Here is a 15,651-nt window from a genome sequence, read left to right as displayed (position 1 = left end):
TCCAAAACTAACTTCACTGGCTCCCAGTCAAACAAAGAATCAACTACAAGATCCTCGTCATTACCTTCAAAGCACTCTATGGCTTGGCCCCTCCCTACTTTTGCTATGTCCTCTGTGTTAACAGGGCCCCTCGTTCACTTCGCTCTTCCTCTATCCTCCACCTTTCCGTCCCTCCTGTCCGTCTGTCGACCTTTGGTTGCAGAGGATTCCAGAGCTTTTTGTCACTGTGCCCAGCTTTTAATCTATAGATGCCACTTTTATACCATTTTCCTTTCAGAGAAACTGACCGCGTAAGCTTAGACACTGACCCTCCATGTTTTGCAGCTTGGTGTCATTCGCAGAGAGAAGGGAGAAAATCCTTTCTGTTTCCCGATCACAGTCAATGTCTAGCTGCAAGTTGGCCTGCATGGGTCTGAAACAGTAGAGATCATTTGATTTGCTGAGAAGAGTGAGGCAGTGATGTAGGAGTGGGAGCTGTAACTGGGTCATGCACAGACAGACACGGATGCCAACATAAAATAAAAAGATAATCTAACAAACAAGAAAAACAGGGGTCCACACAGTCATTAATATTTTCTTCAGTGTTTTAAACTGAGTGGCATAAATAAACAGTAAGTAAGAGTACGTAATCTAACAATGATGTGAAGAAAGACTTACATGGTGCAGGGCTTGCAGCCTGGCGAGCTGCTACTTTGGCTTTTACAGCACTGCCAGGATCCGCCGCTGTAGTTGGATGGATGAAAAGTGGCCAAACGGCCATCATTACAACGAGTGACTTGGCCCAGGACATCTAGCCACTCGCAGGCTTCTACGCAATTTCCTGCCTGCACATACAGCTGCTTCTCTGCATGAACCACCTGAAACATCTGACATACAAGAGATAATTTCTTCTCACCTCTTATCAAGCAAACGAGGGCAAAATGATGTTTGAAAATCAGACAAATTGTCTTACATTTTTACGGTTAAAGGCACTTTCATCAAGTTTTTCCACTGCCTGGATATTTTTCACATCGATGATGCAGACCTCTTTTCCTAAAACGTAGAATAAAGTGTCATAGGAATAATTACACCAGTGACTTCAAAATCTCCTATTTGTTTTATCTCTGTCTGCACACACATTTAAAGTAACATTGTATTTACAGGGTTTCTATAGGTCTCAGCAAATTTAATGCTTTTTAATGCCACCTTAAACTAATTTAATGCCCACGCCCAACCGCTGATAGTTTCACACACACACACACAAATTGTGAGTTGTCCGATAATTACTTTTTAACTATATCCAATATTGTCCAACTCCAAAAATCAGATACCGATATCAAACAGATACCGATATACTGTATGTGGTCGTGGACTTAACATATAATGGCTAATTCATGAATATGGTCGCGGACTTAACATATAATAGCTGATTCATAATATTAGCATTCTTTTTCAATCATTTATTGTGCATTCAATTTTTGCACCTCGTATGCAAATGGACTGCTCACATAACAAATCCCAAGCATCTTAGTTTGGAGACATCTCATGGTCAATAAGCATAACCGTTGTTCTAAGCTGTGACTAGCCCTTGTACAAAGGCAGAAGGCTTCTGCATTCACTTTGAAGGCAACACACATATTTGCCCAAAACCGATAATGAAAAAACGATGTCGATATTATCTGATATCATTTTAAATTGCATATCATTTTAAAATGCTTTTATCAGCTGATATAATCGGTTTCCCAATAATATCGGACAACTCTAATAAATTATGTAATTTTTTTTTTTAAACCATCAAGCTTATATAATTTTTAATGCCTGCCTAAGATTTAGTTTAATGCTTTTTAACGGTTTTTAAGGCCTGAATTTTGACAAAATCCATTTAATGACTTTTAATGACCAGCATAAAACCAGGATTTAAAGCAACACGAGATAACGTTTCAGTTTTGGTTGATTTTAGCGACGTAGGTGGACAACAGCTGTAGTGTTCTGCCTTAAGGCAGACCGTGTTTCCCATGAGGACCATCCCATGAGAAGCCCCCCCCCCCCCCCCCCCCAAACTCTTCAGCGCTGACAGTTATGTTCATGCCAGCAGGTGAAAGCCAGTCCATTGTTTATTCTTCAGTGTCCTTTCTTTTATTCTGGTAGCCTCTCTTTTTATTTTATTTTTTTTTGTCTCTGGAGACAAAAACTTTTGGCTTTTTTGTTGCCCTGCCAACTTTTTTCGCACAAAGGCGTTAGCATCAATTTCCGTCTGTATAATGAATGGGGAAAGGGAAAGCTATCAGCAAATTTGTAGTTTTTTGTGTGACAGGGTTCCTGCCGCCCTCCTCAAAGTTAATTAGTGCTCTCAAGATATAAAAGAAGTGTAATTCAACTAGTTGTCAGTCGAAATATCACAAAAGTTATGAAAATATTTCATAAAGGTTGAAAAGTTACCTAGTGTTGCTTTATCTCTCAAAATGATATTTTTTAACAAGTTATTTTTCCCTCTTTTCTATTCCAAACATGTTTTCATGCAGCCTACATTCTGAGTGCATGCAGACAATAACATACTATAATAAAGTACAATAGTTTCCATCCCCCTAATCATAGACTGCAAAGATGAAATGGACAGAGTATTGGTGACGTCACTCGTAGCGTTCGCAGACTTCAATTTTAACCTCACTTCATGGCGCTGCAATGACAGACGGCATGTTTTCGTCCATATTTGTGAAGCCCAATTTTTGGGGTATTTGGGCAGTACATGTTCTCTACGTCAGTCTATTGGTGGAAACCCCAAAGCTTGGACTGGTTATAGAGACCGAGAGAGCCTGGAAATGCAAGAGGCTCCCATCCCCTCATTTTAAGCACGTCAACTCAAGAAAGCTGGGAAAACAGCCAACACCTGGGTCTCGGATTGCAGGATCCTTATCAAGATGCAAGATATGAGGATGAAAGCTATTGGGAGTCATGAAGAGCTGACCCCACTTGAAAATTAATGATGACATCTGAAACCACACTTCGATTAAAACTGGATGAACACATTGAAGAGTGCCATGATGACCCAAATGAGTAGCTTGATCTGGACCACAACTTCTACAATAGCTGGATAAATGTAAATACTACACAGCGGACCAGTATAACAACTCCGTGGATGTGGACGGTAAGCTGAAACTTATCAACGGCAGGAGTCTCTACAAGAATTCTGAACACATTAAGGATTATCTACTAAAGCTAACAAAGGTTCTGACTTTAATTTGCACGGATATAACATGCCACAAATGAATCGAGCATCTAAGGGGGGGGGTTGCAATTATGATTGACAATCTCATGGAATGTATTGCAATTGAGCTCTTTATCCCCAATTGTAAAAACATAATTATCTGCTGTGTTTACCGAGCTCCTGATTCAAATGTCCAGCTTACTGAGTACATGGAAAAGATACTGTTTAAAACGAATAATAAACATGTCTTTTGTTGTGGAGACATTAATCATGGGATAAAATATGTACAACATGTTGTTTGATTTTCCTCATACATTCATGTCTGATGAAACTGTTACAGTGATCTTTGTGTGCGCCAATTGTTGCCACCATTTACAGCTTAGGAATGTACCCTTTAAAGAGACTTATAAGAAAAGCATTTTGAGTCGCTACTCACACCAGCTGTGATAACACATAATCACTTTTGCCACACACATAGCCACAACAAAATGTTCCCGCAGCAAAGTACTAGAAGCACTAGAATGTCAGGGACATGGCAAAGCCATAACCTTGTACGCCCTGAAATTCAGACCACTAATCTTGTGCAAGAGACTGCTGTGTCAACAACCGCAATCAAGCTGCTTGACTGGACGCTGAGTTATTGCAAACCCAGATTTTTGATAGTGTTATTGTACAGTTTGTGGCCATATGATGTATGTAACTGTACCATGTCTGATTGTGCGTCTTTAGCTGTATGGGGGGGGAAACTGATAAGCCTATGCTTCCTCCCGTCTGCCTTTGTCTTCTTCTTCGGTTCCTTCCTTCGGGCAAATCATATCACATTTTCAATTGTCAATGATTGTCAATGATACCGATGATGATGACAATAAATATTTCATTCATTCATTCATTATTATTCGGGCTCCAGCCTTCCTGTCTGGTGTTTGTATGTTCTACTCAACCTTAATAAAAGTAAAGACCATTTACAATTTTGGTACGGATTTTAAGCAGGAAACAAATTAGTCGATAATATCGATAAGCCTTATGACTAGATCTAAGGCTGCAACCACTAATCGATTAAAATCGATTAATAAATTACGAATGATAATTACGAATTTGATGATTGATATTTGCCCGCAGCAAAGAGCAGTCACGTTCGGGTCTTGTTTATGAGTGTGTAAAGTGAGGCTGCGTGCGTGCGCCGGTGATTAGAGCAAGAGAGAGAGTTCACTGCTACACTCAGATTGGGTTGCTGAATTAATAATATTGTTTTATTGACCTGTCAAGAATTAAGATTGTAGTTTGTGTTGTTAGAGCCAGTGTGCCTCCATCAAAGGTGAGTAATTTTAGTAAAAGTAATTGTATTGTTTGCATTCTTTATTGATGAGAGGTGAGTATTAAGCATGGGGCGCTAAGAAAGTTAGCGAATACGTTAATCAATGTCCTGCTGGACGACCCATGACCTCTGAGGGAGACACAGCTTTCTCTCCACTGAGCTCTACATTATGCTGCAAAATTTGTTGGTAGTCTTCAGACTTTATGATGCCATGCACACGGACAAGCAGTCCAGTGCCAAAGGCAGAAAAGTCACCCCAAAACATCAGGGACCTCAGTCATGTTTGACTGTGGGGACTGTGTTCTTTTCTTTGAAGGCCTCGTTTTTTTTCCTGTAAACTCTATGTTGATGCCGTTTCAACAAAAGCTCTACTTTTGTCTATTCTGACGAGAGAACATTCTTTCAAAAACGTTTTGGGCTTTCTCAGGTAAGTTTTGGCAAACTTACTGGCTTTTTTATGTCTCTGGGTCAGAAGTGGGATCTTCGTGGGATTTTCATTCAGACGCCGACGGATAGTATGGGTTGACACCGTTGTACCCTCGGACTGCAAGACAGCTTGAACTTGTTTGGATGTTAGATGTGGTTCTTCAGCCACCATCCGCACAATCCTTCTTTGAAATCTCTCATTAATTTTTATTTTCCGTCCACATCTAGTGAGGTCAGCCACAGTGCCATCCATGGGCTTTACACCTATTGATCACACTGCGTAGGGTAGACACAGGAACATTCAGGTCTTTGGAGATGGACTTGTAGCCTTGAGATCGCCCATGCTTCCTCACTATTTTGCTTCTCAAGTCCTCAGACCATTTTTTGGTCTTCTTTCTTTTCTCCAATGTGGTACACACAAGGACACAGGACAGAGGTTGAGTCAACTTTAATCCATTTTAACTGAATGCAAGTGTGATTTAGTTATTGCCACCACCAGGTGCCACAGGTATAAGTAACAGGTGCTGTTAATTACACAAATTAGAGTAGCATCACATGATTTTTCAAAGGGTGCCAATACTTTTTTCCGGCCCATTTTTGGAGTTTAGTGTAAAATAATCATGATTCCCCCCCCCCCCCCCCCCATTCTCTTTTGTGTTTTTTTCATTGCAAGCAAAATAAATGAAGATATTACGACCAAAGCATTTGTAATTGCAATCATTTTCTGGGAAAAATTGAGCATTATCATACAGATTTGCAGGGGTGCCAATACTTTTAGCCAGCACTGTAACAGCTTACAGTCTCCCTTCAACACAACTCCCATTCAAACTGTAAATTGTCATACAAGAGCGTGTGCTTTGTAATTAGATTTGGATTGTATTTAGGAACAACTGCTTGGTAAAGAAAACTGATTCATTACAGTCTGCCTCCTCCTTATTTGATTTTGTTGTTTAGTTTGTTATAAGGAAATAAATGAGTCATTGGCACAATTTATATCAGCGCTTTGCCCACAAGAAAAGAAAGTCAATCAGCAGCACTTTTTTAAATTTTAATTTAATTTTAATAAATGAACAGAACGTTGGATTTGTGTGCCGAGAAACTCTTTTTATGTTTTATACTCAGTCAATTAAAAACCTTAGGTTTTATGTACTTAAAACAGTACAGTTGTAGACTATAATTAAGTCAGGAAGCTGAAATATTATTTTTGAAGGAAATAGTCATTTTGTCTTCATTGTTACTTACAACAAGCCTGAAAACTTCAAGTGACATTGTGACGGTAATTGAAAAAAGTGACATTTATCTGATTAAATGTTTCATTAATCTTCCGATTAATCGATTATAAAGATAATCATTAATGGAAACCCTACCTAGACCAAACCAAAACACACTTAGTCTCTCATTTCAGAGATTAGGTCAATAACAGGGCTAAATCCCCATCTCATTGGGCCTGATGTGACCATTTGGACTAAACTTTGTGATCCGTGATCTAGATGAAAGGTATATACAGTGCCGTGACAAAGTATACTGCCCTTTATTAGTTTCAAGGGGGCAATTCCTTAATCACATAGGACCAGATACGTTTGGATTTTTGTTTTGTTTTGTTGTTCATTTAGAAAAACGTATTTTCTATTTCCTTGCGTTGTCTCCGTGTGATATTAAAATTGGTTTGATGAACTGAAACCTTAGTGTGTGTGTTAAATATGAAAGAAAAAAATCGAGAAGCGAACAAATACTTTTGCACAACACAGTATATTCCTCACCTTTATGTTTGTGGAAGGACAGCTCTCTGTTCGTCACTCGAAGCCATCTCTTTTTGAAGCTTTTCTTTCCAAGGCGTTTTCTCCCCTGGGCCCGCTTCTGTACTTCCCTAAAGAGTCACCAGCACGTCCTTCACTTTAAATTTGCCTGCATGTGCTTTTTATAAGCTCTACTTTAAATAGATTCCTTAAAGATCTTCTAAAGTGATTAAAAATGTGTCTTTAAAATTTGGCACAACACATAGAATACTGGTAAATGGTGTTATACTTGTATCGCGCTTTTCCACCTTGAAAGGCGCTCAAAGCGCTTTACACTATATTGCCATCTACCTACTGGTGACGCAGCGCCATCCCAATGTTAACAATACTGCTAATTTGAGTGGCTAAATCGAAAATATTGCCAAGTCTATGAAATAGCGCTCCAAGATCATGGTGATGATGTTTTTTCTTTTACATTACGTTGTGTTTTACAACCATTTCGTGTTACGGTATAGCTATTTAGCAGTGTGTTATTCCACAAAGCCCAAATAACAAAATACAAATACATGAGGGAAGACATACTGTATTTTGGAGGTTTGTAACTTGTCGATGTAGCTTAATCATGAAATCATCAAGTATTATGAATGAGGACGTTGCAATTGCAATAAATATACCCTCTAGAAATGACTGGAATCTGCTGGCATAATTTAGCACCTTTTAAACCCTCCCAAAAAAATCAATCAGATTTAGGGGGAGAAAAAACGTTTTGTTTTACTAGTATATCTCGGTATCTTCAAATAAAATCAAAATCTATCAAAAGAAATTGTAAAAATGACTTTCAGGGATCTTTGAGGGAAAACATGTTTTCAAAATAATTGGCAAAGTCCAAGATTATATTAGGGGCTAATTTTATATTGCCAGAACTGGCAGTTTTAGAAAGAATACTCACCCCTCCTTCAGAATCACCGCATCCTCTAAACCACTCGACACTTTGCTGACATTTGAAGATATTTCATCGAGGAACTACAGACAAAGGAGAAATTCTTCTTAATTCTCACACTCATAAGAAACAAAAGATGAATATAGAGAAGAATATGTTCGACAAAGAAATGTACCTTTTTTACTTTTTCAATACACTTGTCTTCTTGGAATGATTTGAAGAAATCAAACATGTATGATTCTTTGAAACTAGACTGTGGAGGGGAAATAATGACATGTAACATTTAAGAAAATAATTATCAGTGCATTAAACAGTATTCAGTTTGAATCCATTTTTGTAATTTGCAGTTTCTCATAAAACAGTTTCTTCGATCCATGTTGCCTTCTAACCTTATTCTAAAGAAATACCGCCCCGTAACTAAGGAATGTGTTTTGTTTTTATTATCAAATCTAATTACAAGAGAACAATGTTACTTACCAGTTTTTTGGACAAACTACCCCAGCTGCCTAAAGTCTGGATAGTCTTTGAAATGAGAGTGAGTGTGCGGGATATCTCAGGATCCTAGAATGAAAGATGTATACATTTTTTGAAAGGATCTTGATGTTAAAGGCCACTCATTAGATCGTTGTTTACAATACGGACAACTTACAGGATGATGCGAGCGTAGCTGGAAAGAATGTGGATAAAGAACAGCCACAGCAAAGAAGCGCAAGAACACAAAGCTGCTCACGGCCGAGTACTGGACATGAGGATCATCTGGTGAGAGACAGCATGAGTTTCCATAACAAGTTAATATTATTCTTATTGCTATTCAGTATGATGATTTCTTGAGATTGAGACAACATAGAGCTATGACTTTATTTTTTTTCTTAATTATTACCAACCATAGACTTCATAATGATACTGATGGGACACATTCATCCCAGACACTGCGCCACGCCTTAAAGTAGGGGGTCGGCCCACACTCCGCTTCAGTCGGTCGAAGTCGGTCGCAGTTATTCTCAAACACATGCAGCGATCCAATGCCGGATTTAGGTTGAAAAAGTACGATAGCTGTACCGCATACAAACAGGTAGGATTGTCTCAGGAGTGATTTGTTCGAGGATTCAAGGTAAGTATTATTTTTTCGTACCATGCATTTTGAAACGTGAAAAAAAAAATAAATGGGAAAATTCAACCGCTACGGCATTGGCGTCATAGTTCGCAATATTTACATAAATAAATGCTAACTGCGTGTTTTTTTTTTTTTTTTTTGCTTTAAACCAAGAATCTAGACTGTTTTACGTTCATATCTATAAAGAATTCAGGGATTTAAGCATTTATTCACAAGAATTTTGAACGTAAAAAGCTCTTTGTGGTGATAAGGCAGTGACACAGTGGCTTAAAGACTAGCGGCACATTCAATATATTTATGTAATATAAATGCTTACTGCCCGGTCCTTTGCTCTTTTAACAAAAAAATCAGAACTGTTTTACCTCCATGTCTATAAAGAATTCAGGGATTTACGCATTTATTCACAAAAATTTTCAACGTAAACAGCTCTTTTAGGTGATAAGACAGTGCCACAATGGCTTGAAGTCTTGCAGCACATTCGACATTTACGTAAAATAAATGCTAACTGCCCCTTTTTTTTGCTTTTAAACAAGAATCGAGACTGTTTTACATCCATATCTATAAAGAATTCATGGATTTAAGCATTTATTCACAAGAATTTTCAACGTAAAAAGCTCTTAGTGGTGATAAGGCAGCGCCACAGTGGCTTAAAGACTAGCAGCACATTTGACAAAATAAATGCTAAATGCCTGTTTTTTTTGTTTTGTTTTTTTGCTTTTAACCAAGAATCGACTTTTTTACGTCCATATCTATAAAGAATAGAGGGATTTAAGCATTTATTCACAAGAATCTTCAACGTAAAAAGCTCTATGTGTTTCAACTCGGTCAGCTTTGACGGAGATTGGCCCCCGTCAATATATTATGAAGTCTATGTACCAACCCCCCTAAAAAGGATTGTTACTTTATTAATATATTATATATATAATATATATATTAATTTATATTAATATATAAAGTTACTTTTGCAACAAATATCATCAAACAACTATGTTAAGAGGCACACCAAGGGCCAAATGAAAATGGATCCTGGTTTGCCAATATCAAGATTCAGGGGTACCTCGACATACGATTGTATTGACATACGATCACATCGACATACAACTGTTTTGACATCCGACGTAAAATTTGACTCCTCATTTGTCTCGACATATGACGACATGCTCGATATAAGACGATTTATGACAGCGTCACAATTTTATTGTTTTCCCGCAAGAAGGACGCATGGCAGATTTTCTTGTGAGAGAAATCAACATGGGTCGCAAGCCGATTAGTGCAGGTAGTGGTAAAAAAGGTGATGCTTACAACTGAAATTAAAATGGAAATGATTGAAAAACATGACTGTGGTGTGAGCTTCAGAGAAATGGCTCGATAATAGGGTTGAAATATGTCTACGATCTTGACGGTCCTCCTCTGACCTCTGTTTGCCAGTCTTTATAAGTTAAGATGACTATTATCATTGTAACATTGTCAATAATGTCGCCGGCTTCGTCAGGTTTTTAATTTATTTCAGAGCTTGTGCAACACAACACGGCTGCTGTCCACCATAGCCGACACCAACAACAATATGACAATAGAAGTAAAAACGTCCCAGACCTCCGCACCTCTTTCACTATGTTGTCGGTCACACGGTGCGTTCAGGAACAGCATGCAAAACACAACTGCCACATTAGAACCAGATTTGTTACATTAATATTTTTATTTATCCGATTTGTATTCATAATTTGTATGTTTTACTATTTGTAATTTGTATTTGTAATTGCACCAGCAGTATTTAATGAAGGCATTGTTTTTTGGGCTAGGGAACAAATTAATCAAATTATAATGCATTCTTATAGGAAAACCAGCTTGACATACGACCATTTCGTCCAACAAACCAGGTCCTGGAATGAATAAAATTCGTATATAGACCCCAATCACGTGACATCACCACTCCGCCCCCCTGACTGGTGCCGCCATGTTGTCCGTCAGTTCATCGTGTTTACATATTACCACTACGTACATTCCTCTAATTACTGCGTGTTTTTCTGCTTGTCTAAGGAATCACCGCCGAGTAAAGGAACCCAAAAACCTTCCTGACAATCGTTTTCATCAATCATTGATTAATCAAAATGGTGAAAGCATGTGTGGCGGCTGGTTGCAGTAACAGAGAAGATAAACGGTCATTTTAGTAGTTGCTGTGTGCCCATTGTTAAAAGGGCAAATCTCGAAATCAGCACGGTTTGTTTCTATCGGTCCATGATGTGTTTGTGTCGACAGCTGTCAGACAGCGGCGAAAACATCAATATGATACCAACACGATCGCAGACATCATCAGACGAAGACTACGAAGCTCTGCCGCCCTGCGTGAAATGTCCCCCCTGACGAGAGCGCCCACACGGAAACGACTTTCTTGTACCGTGAATACAGTATGTACTATTTTACTCTGCTTTAACTAATAAATGTCATACCTGTGTGATTGTCTTAGGGTTATGGTCGCCAAAACCTGTAGACTAATACATTTCTGTTCAAAGATGGTTATGTGGCCCAGTCCACGATTTGTTACTAAAATACAGTATGCGTCCATGAAAACATTTGATGTTTTCACGTCAATAAGTGTTATAAGTAAGCGCTCCCGTCAAGGGGGACATTTCACGCAGAGCAGCTGTTTTTCGGCACACACCGGCCCGTTGTCGATCAAGTTTCATTTTACAATCGTGACAACGGTGACGCTCAGCTGACCAATTGTCGGTTTATATTCGGGCCGGTCCCGATTTTGGGTACCCGACTCCTCATCGTGACATAAACTTGAGTATGATTGGAAATTTTGTGGTCTCAGGACGAGCTCTGACGCACAGGATGGGACCGGACGGGAGGAAACATCGGTTTGGGCATCAAATATGGATCTGGCGACTGGATCGACCAAAGCTTTTCCAAATAACGGCTTTTATGCAACTCACCCAATACGTTTACAGCGTCTGAAAGCACCCGGGCTTCCATAATTTGCAAGTGAATCCACCTTTAGAAACTACGATGAATGACAATACGGACACACAATGACGGCCAATATGGCGGCACAATACAGCGATCACGCGATTGTGTGACGTTGGTGATTGGGGTCTATAGAGGTACCACTGTATGCATAAATGTTGACTTCACTACAATCGAAATAGTTTTATAGTTATTTGGGAGAGTTTCCAATGAATTGAGTATTTACCTGTAAAACGCTTGCAGGCCAAGTGTCTCAGTGACCTGAAGACAGCACACATTGATGGAGGGCAGTTGGCATTAGACTGGGTGATTGATGAGAAGACTTTTTGGACATAAAACTGCAGATTTTCCTACAGAGTGAAAAAGTGCATTTGTACAAATTTATAAATATATGTTTGCCAGTGCGAGAGTAGGAATGAGTATTAGTGCCAAACTAAAAAAAATGTTTTAATGCCAGGCAAATAGTCAAATAAAATGTGGTAGGATGGTAAATGACCGATTAGCACGTCCTTTTTCATGGTTTTGAGATAAAACGTTTAAGCCCATGCGCCAAGTTTCCTCTGTGGATCTTGTCTCAGTGCCTCCATAGGTTTTTTGCAGGTAGACCGGTTTCCTCCCACATCCCTAAAACATGCACAGTAGGTTTATGGATCAACTTAAATTGTCACTAATTAAATGTCAGTGTAATGGAGGGTTGTTGTTTTTGTGTGACCAGAGTACATGTTTTTTTCCCCGCACTAGAATATAAATCACTGCACGTTCACAGTAGGTGGCAGTGGCACTCATTGTCAGAATGTGTGCAGGGAATTATTTGTTCTGAGTATTCGCGCCAATAAAAATATATTTAAAAGTGATGACGAGGACGCCCAGAGAGACAGAGAAAATGGTACATAATAAAGTCTAGAAAATGTAGCTCTTGGCTTCACTGTGACTACGGTGGGATATGAGGAAAGACCGGTGTGATTACTTTGTATAAAAATGTTGGCAGCAAATGGCAAACAAACCAGATAAATTAAAGGGTCGCTTTCAGACATTATACACTAATCATTCTAATAAACCGCTTTTTTTTCCTGTAAAAAAAGTGCTGAATAATCTTAATGTACTTAAGAGAAATTATAATTTTTACAGCCATGGGAGCGAGTGGCCGGGGAAAGAAATGTGTAACAGAAAATATTTCAGTATCACTGGTGTAAAAGCCGATGAATAGTTGAATTCATCTAGGTCATTTCATACTTAGGCCGTTGAATCGATTGCAACTAGAATTGGTACAAATGGTTTTGACTCGTGACCTTTGATTGACAGGCAACCTGTTCTGGGTGTAACTTGCCCTCTACCAATTGCCAACTGGGATAGACTCCAGCATCCACGTGGATAAGATAAGCGTAACAGATCATTAAAATAAAGTTATAACACCTTTAACCTTTAACACGCACAAATGTAAAGGTGATTAGTTATTTTTTGAACGAACCAAACTATGTTAATGTCGTTCTTTCTCAGACACAAACGTTTGCACACTCCCATTAGAATTCGTCTTAGTCCTTTCCTGCTTATCCGAATCCAGGTCACAGGGGCAGCAGCCTCAGCAAAGAGGCCCAGACAGCCCTCTCCCCAGCCACTTCCACCAGCTCGTCTGGGAAAATCCCAAGGCATTCCCAGGCCAGCCGAGAGATATCATCTCTCCAGTGTGTCCTGGGTCGGCCCCGGGGTCTCCTCCCAGTTGGATATGTCTGAAACACCTCCCGAGTGAGGCGTCCAGGGGGCATCCTAACCAGATGTCCATTCAACCTCAACTGGCTCCTCTCAGCATGGAGGAGCAGCGGCTCTACTCAGAGTCCCTCCCGGATGACCAAGGCCCACTGGGGACACTGTCATAAGCCTTCTCCAAATCCACTAAACACATGTGGACTGAAATGGCAAACTCCCATGCCCCCTCAAGCACCCTCGCAAGGGTAAAGAGCTGGTCCGTGGCTCTACGGCCAGGACAAAAAACACATTGTTCCTCCTCGATCTGAGATTCAACTATCGACCGGACCCTCCTTTCCGGTACACTGGCGTAGACTTTCCCAGGGAGGCTGAGGAATACAATCCCCTGATACAGTGGGGAGAACAAGTATTTGATACTCTGCCGATTTTGCTGTTTTCCCACTTGCAAGCCATGTAGAGGTCTGTAATTTGTATCATAAGTTCTCTTCAACTGTGAGGGACGGAATCTAAAACAAAAATCCAGAAAATCACATTGTATAATTTTTAAATAATACATTTGTATTTAACTGCATGAAATAAGTATTTGATACATTACCAACTAGTAAATATTTCGGCTCTTAGTTCTTTTTTAAGAACCCCTCTTGTTCTCCACTCATTACCGGAAGTAACTGCACCTGTTTGAACTTGTTACCTGTATAAAAGACACCTGTTCACATGCTCAAACAAACAAACTCCAACCTCTCCACAATGGCCAAGACCAAAGAGCTGTGTAAGGACATCGGGGAAAAAATAATAGACCTGCACGAGCCTGAGATGGGCTACAGGAAAATAAACAAGCAGCTTGGTGAGAAGGTAACAACTGTTGGAGCGATTATTAGAAAATAGAAGAAGTTCAAGTTGACGGTCAATCTGCCTCGTTCTAGGGCTCCATGCAAGATCTGACCTCGTGGGGCATCACTGATCATGAGGAAGGTGAGGGATCAGCCCAGAACTACACGGCAGGACCTGGTCAATGACCTGAAGAGAGCTGGAACCACAGTCTTGAAGAAAACCATCGGAAACACATTACGCCGTCATGGATTAAAATCCTACAGCGAACGCAAGGTCCCGCTGCTAAAGCCAGTGCATGTCCAGACACATCTGAAGTTTGCCACTGACCATCTGGATGATCCAAAATAGCAATGGAACTTTTTGGTCTAAACTCGCCTCGTCGTGTTTGGAGCTTTGCAAGTGGGAAAACCAGCAAAATCGGCAGTGTATCAAATACTTGTTCTCCCCACTGTAGTTGGAACACACCCTCTGGTCGCCTTTCTTAAAGCTAGGGATCATCACCCAGTTTGCCATTCCAAAGGCACTACCCCTGATGGCCACGCAATGTTGCACAGGCGCATCAACCAAGACTGCCCTGCAACATCCAAAGCCTTTAGATACGCAGGGCGGATTTCGTCAATCCCCGAAGCTCCGCCGAAACGGAGTAATTTCACTTCTTTGGCGACTTCTGCCCCAGTGATTGACCCGACCAACCCCAGGTCCCACGGCTCTGTTTCCTCCATGGAACTAGTGTTAGCGGAATTAAGGAGGTCCTCAAAGTATTCCTTCCACCGCCCGACAATGTCCTCAGTTGAAGTCAGTAGCTCCCTGTACAGTGGGGGGGATGCTGCCTTCCCCCCCTGAGGCACTAGACGGTTCGCCAGAACCGTTTTGGAGCCGATCAATAGTCTTCCTCCATAGCCTCACCGAACTCCTCCCAGTTTTTGCCTCAGCGACTGCCACAGCTGCACTCCGCTTGGCCGGCCGGTACCGCTGAGCTGTCTCAGGAGACCAACAGGCCAACGATGCCCTGTAGGCCTCCTTCTTCAGCCTGATGGCCCCCCTCACCGCCGGTGTCCACCATCTGGTTAGAGGGTTACCACCACGACTGGTCCCAGCTACTTTGCGGCCACAGCTCTCAGCAGCCGCCTCGACAATGGCACAGCGAAACAAAGCCCATTCATACTCAATGTTCCCCACTGCCCCCGAAACGCGGTTGAAGCTCTGCCAGAGATGCGAGTTGAAAATCAGTCAGATAGGTTCCTCCGCCAAGCGTTCCCAGCAGACCCTCACTATTCGTTTAGGCCCACCAGGTCTGCATGGCTTTTTCCCCTGCCATCTCATCCAACTCACAACCAGGTGGTGGTCAGTTGACAGCTCTGCTCCTCTCTACCCGGGTTGTCCAGAACATACGGCCGCAGGCCTGATGATACGACTACAAAAATCGATCATCGA

The 15,651-nt window shown here is 40.7% G+C and overlaps 1 protein-coding gene across 2 annotated transcripts in view; it reads right to left on the bottom strand.

Annotated features, from left to right (window-relative positions):
* The window catches only part of rasa2 (RAS p21 protein activator 2), a 72,401-nt gene that overhangs the window by 9,457 nt on the left and 47,293 nt on the right, over nucleotides 1-15,651 (bottom strand). For both annotated transcript variants that reach the window (XM_057839452.1, XM_057839451.1), the window contains 9 exons: nucleotides 11,909-12,032; nucleotides 8,251-8,357; nucleotides 8,079-8,162; nucleotides 7,777-7,854; nucleotides 7,611-7,684; nucleotides 6,686-6,792; nucleotides 953-1,032; nucleotides 658-866; nucleotides 309-412 (listed from right to left, as the gene is read on the bottom strand). In XM_057839452.1, coding sequence (XP_057695435.1) covers nucleotides 309-412; nucleotides 658-866; nucleotides 953-1,032; nucleotides 6,686-6,792; nucleotides 7,611-7,684; nucleotides 7,777-7,854; nucleotides 8,079-8,162; nucleotides 8,251-8,357; nucleotides 11,909-12,032 — 967 coding nt within the window. The remainder of the gene's footprint in view (nucleotides 1-308; nucleotides 413-657; nucleotides 867-952; nucleotides 1,033-6,685; nucleotides 6,793-7,610; nucleotides 7,685-7,776; nucleotides 7,855-8,078; nucleotides 8,163-8,250; nucleotides 8,358-11,908; nucleotides 12,033-15,651) is intronic.

Source organism: Corythoichthys intestinalis, chromosome 6 (genome assembly GCF_030265065.1).
Source record: "Corythoichthys intestinalis isolate RoL2023-P3 chromosome 6, ASM3026506v1, whole genome shotgun sequence".
Classification (NCBI taxonomy): Eukaryota; Metazoa; Chordata; class Actinopteri; order Syngnathiformes; family Syngnathidae; genus Corythoichthys; species Corythoichthys intestinalis.
This window is presented reverse-complemented; position numbering and strand designations above follow the sequence as displayed.